We start from the raw sequence: 9,043 nt of genomic DNA, 5'->3' as shown, positions 1-9,043 counted from the left end.
TTCAACATGTTGCTGGGATTTTGCGAAGATTATAAACGCGTTGTGATTAACGCTCGTCACGAATTGATTTTGATACGTTCACGCAACGATAATAATTGTCTATTCGGACATCCGTCGTCAGAAGCTGAGATTGAATTACTCAAGATACAGTGGCCTCATGTAATATTGAACGAGATTAATAAATTATCAATGTTGCGAATGTTGGAAAGCGGATGATACTTGAACATGAGTTTCCGATCTTGGGATCTGTACGAATTTCCTCTGCTACATAGCACGACCAAACATTCGTGGACCGTGAAAGCCGCCTCCCAGCTAGAGAAACCGTGATACGTGATCTTTGCACTGCAAACTGGTAAAAAGAATTCAGCGTCACAAGATATTACATTGTTCGATGACTGCAAATTGACCAACGTTAAACTCTATTTAAACTCGGAATTTTATCCCTACGATGATTTAAATTTAGATTTTGAAAAAAATAGATTCGCCGTCCTATTCGACATGTACTCTCGTTTTCGCAAATCTTATTACGGATGTGATAACAGCACCGCGCTATTAACCATTCCAAAGTTTCTACATTGCGGTCCTCTAGCAGTCATTGATTGCTCGCGACAAAACCAGTCTGTCAAAACTGCTACCGTGGACGTGAGAACAGAATTTGAGTGCAGAGAAAATATACCGGCGAATACTACCGCCTATTGTCTCATCTTGCACGATCGGGTTGTCGAATATAATCCATTGACTAATGTAGTCTGCAAAATTACATAGGTCAGCAAATATTCCCTCTATTGCACATGAAGAAAAATATAAAAGATTGAGATGTTTGACGATCGATATCAATCTGCGATCGGATCTTGTCATCATGGCTGCGTCAACGTTTGTGGATCTGCAAGGATTTATCGTTGGGAAAAATTTTGTCGTGAAGGAAGCTGCGGTTTTGAGAAAAGGATCCGTACTTTCTCATTACATTTTTACATGTCCGGTACCATAGCACACGCTCACAAAATCTGAGAGATGTCAGGTTTTATGGCTGATTAAAAACTACCATAGATTATCGTGGAATGATGGACACGTTTCATATTGGAAGTCGAAACGCTTAATCACGACGGCGGTGATGGGTGCAACGGAGGAGGATGATGCGTCACCTCTCGTGTACGTTAAAGGACACGAAAAACAGCAATGGTTGGTCGATATACTGGACGATGATGTGAGAAACGATAAAATTATCGAAACTTTGGATGCAGACTATGAGGATGTAGCTTCTTTAAATAAGTTAGATGTTAAGAATACTATGTGTTACGAAAATCATGTAAAAAATTGCGCTCTACAAAATGTATTTAAGATTTATAATTGGTGATTGAAACATCATGATGATGATGATTCTTCGAATGCATATTTATAATAAATTGATGATGCGATACATTTTTATCGTCTTTTTTATTCTCTCCTTTCTTTCCTCATCCCTATCTATGTACGTGCGCAGTATCGTGTTTCCGTACATGACACAGCTGCCACATATATTGTATTTCGATACTACATTGTGATACATTGTAATACATTTAAATATTTGTTCGATAATTGAATATAATTTTGCGTTTGATTTTCATTTAACGGGCATTGATTTTCATTCGTTTTCGTTCGACGACCGTTTATTTCCGTTCGACGACCGTTCATTTCCGTTCGTTTCCGTTCGACGGTCGTTTATTTCCGTTCGATGACCGTTTGATAGCCGTTCGACGGTCGTTCATTTCCGTTCGACGACCGTTCGTTTTTGTTCAACGGGGCGTTCGATGACCGTTCAATTACCCTTCATTTCTGCTCAACGGGCATTCGATGACCGTTCAATTACCGTTCGTTTCCATTCGACGGGGCGTTCGATGACCGTTCAATGACCGTTCGTTTCCGTTCGATAACCGTTCGATGACCGTTCAATTACCGTTCGTTTTCATTCAATTACCATTTGATCGGGGTTGACGCATTATATCGTGCTAATTGCATGGAACATGCATACTTTTGTCTTACGACGCGTTTTTGGTAAAGCGATAATACGTCCCTATTCTAAAGTTTCGTACCGCTTGTCTGCTCGCAAAGTCGCGATATGATAATATTATTAAGAGACACGGTAGTGTCTCGCGCCAAGTTCATGCGAAGCATTGCGCGGCAGGAGTGCACGGAGGTGTATCTATACCCGAGTCGGACAGTTGAAAGTAACTTAGATTATCGGATTTCATTAACGGCTGAACGGATCGAATTCTTACTAGTCTTAATCGATAGAGCGAGTTTGAATTGTATAAAGAAAGTATCTTTATTTTTGCGCTGCGTGATCTATTAACGGAGATATCATAATCAAAGTCAAAATATGAAAATTTTCAATTAAGAAACGTCTTTATCGTGGTCATCGTCATCGACACACATGTACACAACACATAGAAAGAGAAAACGTCCTTTTCCTACTTTTGACAGAAGATTGCGCTAGCGACGCTTTTCGATATCGATTATATATATATATATATATATATATATATATATATATATATATTGCGACGCTTTTTCAATTCTAAATTTTGATTCTCGCGGGGGAGCGGAAGCGCCGTCAAAAACACAAGGGTTTTATGTACTCGCGATCGGCGGGACAGGGATGGAGGTTGTCCGCGCGCGAGCCGCGGCGGAGCGAAGGCCGTCTCGTTACCTCAGAACTGGGCGCCAGGTACGGTCTCTCACGTACCAGTTTCACGAATTCTTCGAAAAACGCGAAAGAATACGACAGCCCGCTTCGCCCCGGGCTGGCTAGCTCGCCTAACGGTAGAGGGGCGGGGTTTGCAAGAAAAAGTGAATTGATTGAGCGAGCTTACTAAATTAACAGACAAAGACGAACACAGAAATTACGGACGATCGCCAGTCAAATAAAGAACGCGAGATTTAATAAATAAGAAAATAACAGGTTTATTAAGCACGTAAATAATCAGAACGGTGATTAACAAAAAGAAGTAAACATCGCTACAGAATGAAAACAGAAATAACATACTAGACATGAACGGACAATGATTCTCGAAACGCTCGAAAATCGCGCGATATTCTCGGTCGGTCTAACAAAGAACGTCTGTTACGGCGGCTTCCTAAAGTCGAAGCTCCGGAGAACAATAATTGATGTAACTGAATTTGATAATTCGAATTCTCAGTATCGGTCGTATCTTACGCGAGAGAGAGAGATAATACCAGCCTATAATTCGCAGTTTCGACAGCCTCGCGGAGATCCTACTAATTAGCTGCGTATCTAGCAATTTCCTCCGAGCGTGCTCGGGGTCGACAACCCAGAAATAAGCTAGCCGGTCAGCTACGCAATAAGCGACAAGATATGAATTCCGCGAAGAGAGATCTCGCATACGATGGGCGGACGATACCGGCGAAGTTCGATAGCCGGCGGCGGTCGGAGATTTTTCCGCCTTTTTCGGCGACGCTCGCAACTTAAATATTTCTGGCAATCGGGGCGATGCGACAATGTCGTGTTACACACCCCGATACCTTCGACAGCGTGAGAATTAATTATCTTCTCGTATCAAGGAAAGAAGGAAGGCCGGGCGACAGTCCCGCACCGCGCCTCCTTCGATAGCCGCGATATTCGCCAGGAATTTCCTGATCTCAGATCTCAATACTTAGAATCGTGCGATACCCGCACACCGCGACAATTTCGAGGAATTACGTTTCTCCTTTCGAGACGAACAATTCACACGCACACAACGGACGCGACAATAGTACGCAGTTTCACGCCATTTCACGAACGACAATGAGACGACACGAAAACTCATTAATCACGACCAATTACGTTCCACAGACTCGCTCTGAGACACTTTTCAGAGGTGCGAGACGCGGCTTCGACAACCAAACGACAGCCCGTACGAACTACGCATTTCTCGCGATTTACGACGCACGCGGTCGATACCCGATGGTCGAATGCTACGCGTATTACGCACCCTGATACCCGGAGAGAGACGAGAATTACCCTACGATACACACTTCCGTCACTAGTGTCCGCGCTTTCTCGGTCGCTTGTCTCCGGTCGCCCGAAATACACAAAATCGACCGACTCGGCAGAAGGCTCGAGCGGTCGCGATAAGCCGTAATGGCGACGGCGACAGAACGGCCGGCGAGCGGACACGATCACGCTCGCGGAGTACCAAAATAACGTGGGCAACCTCACCGACGGAGCTCCTCCGGTTGCGGGGATGATCCTCGGCCTCGTCCTCCAAGTTTCGTCTCGTCCTCGAGCTCACACGACAACACGGAATACAATATGCTGCTGCCTATACGAGTCGAGCGGCCGCGAAAGAGTGAGCCCTGGATCTCTCGATCCAGGGTCGATAGCGGGGTCGTTGGCCGCGCAGGGGGATGCGCGGACCCCCGGCCAATTAGCGGCCGACACGCGCGAGGTCCTGGCACCTCGCGCGCCACGCGACGCCTTATCGCGCCCCGCGCGAAATAGCGCCAAACTTGAATGCCGTTGCGGGCCCTTATATGGCCCGGGTGCGGTCCTTCACGGACGTATCCTCCCCTGGAGAATGGCTGTCGCAACGGCTGTCGCTTCCGGCAATCGTGGGGAGGCGATGCGGCTCTCCCCTGCCCGGGTTCATGATGCAGGGCTCCCTGGGCCAGGATCCTCGGCTCTTATGAGTTTCCCTTCGGCTGTCGTCCTTAGCTGTCGCGGGGAGGTGATGATGCTCTCCCCTGTTCTTCGGTGTTCGATGGTGAGGCGCCTCAAGCCGACGATGATACAAAATAAAAAAAAGGAATTAATACTACACGCAATTACACTAATTCGCTCGTCTCTCCGGGGAGCGCGATAGTTCTCTCTCTCTCTTGACCCTTGACGCGGCCACTCGGCCCGCGCCCCGTCAAGATTGCCGGGGCGGATGTACGCGACGTGACGGCCACGTCACAATATATATATATATATATATATGTATATATATATAATATATATACATATACATATTAATGACATGTCATTAGTGATCATTAGTGACATATGACATATATTAATGATTAATGATGACATGTGACACGTAGCATTAAAAATAACATTAAATTAAAAAAAATGAATCGCATTTTGAGTAATATCAAGTTAAATAAAAAATTAAATAATATATAATAAATATATAATAAATAGATTAATTGTTTTTAAAATATTATATATATTTATATATAAAATTTAATATATAAAAGTAATATTAACATATTTATTTTAGTTTAATAAAGTATTACATAAAGTAAAGTATAATATATATAATAACATATTTAACACATAAAAGTAACATTAACATTATTGAATTATTAACATAAAAAAGCAACATTAACATTATTGAATTATTTTTTTTTTGTAATCTTCTCTAACGTTTTTTCAATGCAGCTTTTGCTTGGGATCAACACATCTGTAACAAAGTTTAAAGATATATATATTGATACAGTGTGTCTCAAAACTTATAATCAATCATTCAAAGACAGATTCCTGGGATCATCTGAAGACGATTTTTCCTCAACGAAAATGTCGAAACACTAATAATTTTCGAATTATAAGTAATTGGAAATAAGAGGTTTTTCGTAAACTAAACTTTGTAGAAATAAAATATTAACAAAATCACATTCTTCAATTAATTTTAAATAGTTTACTTTAGTTGAGTTTTAATTTAAGGTTTAATTGCAACGATATATGATGACAAAAATTGGGAACATGCAAAAAATGATGGCCTTCATCGATATTTTTGCTGAGGAAAAATCGTCTATATATATTATATATATATATATATATATATATATATATATATATATAGGTTATTAATAAATTATTAAATTTATTTGTATACTTTACCAAATATTAAAATATAATGTTACTCTTCCTCCTCCACGTCCACGATTTCGTCCACGACCTCCTCGATTCCATCGTGCAGTTTTATATTTTACTAAAAATTAATAATTACTAATTAATATATATGTTAAAGGATTATGTATTTACATTTGATTTATGTATTTATACATTTATATACATTTATATTTTTATTATTTCTTTCATTTATATCATTTATATTTTTATTACTTCTTCTATTTATACTATTATTATTTCTATTATATTATTAATATTGCTCTCATTTTTATTATATTATTAATGTTGTTCTTATTATTTATTTACTTATTTATAAATTTATATATTTTTATTTATGTATTTATATATTCTATTTATATATTTTTATTTTTATTATTTTTTTTATGTTATTTATATTTTATTATTATTTCTTTTATTTATATTTTTTATATTATTTTATATTATTTATATTATTTATACTATTTATATTTAATTATATTTTTATAAATTTCTTTACATAAATTTCACTTATATTTATTATTATTAATATTTTTATCATTACTCCTATATTATTAATGTTGCTTTCATTACTATTTTATTATTATTAGTAATATTACTATTATATTTTATATTCGAATATTATAATTTATTAATATTATTTATTACTATATTTACTTTATTATTATTATTATTCTTTATTTATTGATTATTTATTATTATTATTTCATTATTATTTATTTATTATTATATTATTTCTTATGATTATTTGTTATTATTATTTATTTATTATTTGATTTATTTAATTATTATTATTTTATTATTATTATTTACTATATATTAATACTTTTTTTTATTATTATTTAATATTTTTCTTCAAATGAACTTTTATACTAACATTTATTTTTCTCCGGAGACATTTTGGATGCTTCATTTTTTGTGCTGGATTGTGGAGGTTGTGGAGGGTGCGAAGATTGTGGAGGTTGCGGAGGTTGTGGAGATTGTGGCGGTTGCGGTGTTTTCATTGTTTGTTGGGGTGGAAGCTGCCCTTGATGCTGAATTTTTAGGCTCGCAGCTGCCAATTGCCTTTGTAAATCTGCCAATTCTACTTTTAATACTTCGTTTTCGATGGCGAGACTTATTTCTTCTAAATTTTTTTCCTAAAAAAATTATAATTTAATATTTTTTTGTCATTCTTTCTAAGTGTGTATGTATATGTGTGTTTTGGATGTGTGTGTGTGTGTGTGTGTGTGTGCGCGCGCGCGCGTGCGTGTGTATTTCTGCGGGCACACGTGCATGTGTGTGTGTGTGTGTGTGTATGTTGCGTGGCTGCGTAAATGCGTGCGTGCGCGTGCGAACGTGCGTGCTTGCGTGCATATGCGTTTTTTCTGCGTGTGAATGTATATGTACGTTTGAAATGCGTTGCGTGCGTGTGTATTGCTTGCGTGTGTGTTTGTGTGCGTGCGTGCATGCGTGCGGGCTTGCGTGTGTGTTTGTGTGTGTGTGTGCGTGCGTGCATGTGTGTTCTTTCTTCGTGTGAATGTATATGTGCATTTGAAATGCCTGTTGTTTGTGTGCGTGCGTATATGTTGCGTGCGTGCATGCGTAAATGCGTGCGCGTGTGCGTGAATGTATGCGTGTGTGCGTGAATGTATGCGTACGTGCATTTGCATTGCGTGCGAACGTGCGTGTGCGTGTGTATTTGTCTGTGCGAACGTGTGTGTGTGTGTGTGCGTGCATGTGCGTGCCTACGTATATTTGGTTGTGTGCGTCAGTATGTATGTATTTGTATAAAGATAATAAAAATTCGTACTTACAATTTGCATTTTAGTGTGTGCTTCCTGCGGCTTTTTCGGCAGTTCAAACTTTTTTATTTTTTAAATTCTCTTATTTTTAGTCAAATATATAAGAACTGGCTCGAAATTAATATAAAATGTGGTAACTATGGTAATAACTGCATTTTTTTCATCTTTCCGCAATATTGATTAACTGTCAAGTTTACTGTGACTTATTTCATTCGTGTTATCTGAGGAAGATAAATATATAATAGCAGAAGATTGCAAAGAAGGTTAAGAGAAATTAAAAAGGAGAAGAAGGAAGAAGAAATAAAGAAAAGTATGTATTTTTATATATAGATATGTATATAGGAAAATATATATATATACATATATACATATATATACAGGGTGACCCATTTCAACTTAGGCAGCCAAATAAATCGAAAAATAAGCACACTACGAAAAAATGGTTAGAATCAAAATTTCATCATTTCGAGGGGGACGTACAATGACGTTAAAATCAGCCCCCCCACCCCTCCCCCTGGGCGGTGAGAGGGGGCAAGTTTGAAATCTTAAATGGAACCCCCTATTTTTCATTGCATATTCTTGTAGCTTATCTCGAGAGCTTTCCAAAACACTATAATTAAGTACTTTTTTATTAAGTACTTTTTGAGTTATAAGGCTTAAAATAATTTCTTAATTTTACATAAACCATAAAATATCTAGTAAACCATTCATTTTTCGATTATCTTGCCTTCATACTTTTATGTACAAAATAATGAGAGGAATCAATTGGTGTAAAGAAAACATACAGTTGTTTTTAAGAAAAAATATGGAATTGTTAATTGCAAATTACATATTTTTTCTTAGAAACAACTATGTGATTTCTTTACACCAATTGATTCCTCTCATTATTTTGTACATAAAAGTATGAAGGTAAGATAATCGAAAAATGAATGGTTTACTAGATATTTTATAGTTTATGTAAAATTAAGAAATTATTTCAAGCCTTATAACTCAAAAAGTACTTAATAAAAAGGTACTTAATTATAGTGTTTTGGAAAGCTCTCGAGATAAGCTACAAGAATATGCAATGAAAAATAGGGGGTTCCATTTAAGATTTCAAACTTGCCCCCCCTCACCGCCCAGGGGGAGGGGTGGGGGGGGCTGATTTTAACGTCATTGTACGTCCCCCTCGAAATGACGAAATTTTGATTCTAACCATTTTTTCGTAGTGTGCTTATTTTTCGAGTTATTTGGCTGCCTAAGTTAAAATGGGTCACCCTGTATATATATATCTCCCTATACACATATCTATATATATATATATACAGGTTGAATTTTATTTCGTGTGTCAATCTTTTTATTTATCATGCGGGAGATTATCGACTGCATAATAAATTGATCGGTATATAAA

General features: G+C 37.7%; 1 protein-coding gene across 1 annotated transcript; it reads right to left on the bottom strand.

Moving 5' to 3' along the window:
* Positions 1–6,741: 6,741 nt before the first annotated feature.
* Positions 6,742–7,841, bottom strand: LOC112639444 (pertactin autotransporter-like). The gene is made up of 2 exons (XM_025413342.1): positions 7,666–7,841; positions 6,742–7,008 (listed from the first exon to the last, which is right to left on the bottom strand). The coding sequence occupies exons 1-2, from the start codon at positions 7,672–7,674 to the stop codon at positions 6,742–6,744; spliced, it is 276 nt and encodes a 91-aa protein (XP_025269127.1). The 5' UTR covers positions 7,675–7,841.
* Positions 7,842–9,043: the final 1,202 nt, after the last annotated feature.

Source organism: Camponotus floridanus, unplaced genomic scaffold (genome assembly GCF_003227725.1).
Source record: "Camponotus floridanus strain SB8 unplaced genomic scaffold, Cflo_v7.5 scaffold65, whole genome shotgun sequence".
NCBI classification, from domain to species: domain Eukaryota; kingdom Metazoa; phylum Arthropoda; class Insecta; order Hymenoptera; family Formicidae; genus Camponotus; species Camponotus floridanus.
The sequence above is the reverse complement of the archived record's forward strand: the minus strand, read 5'-3'. Positions and strand labels throughout refer to the sequence as shown.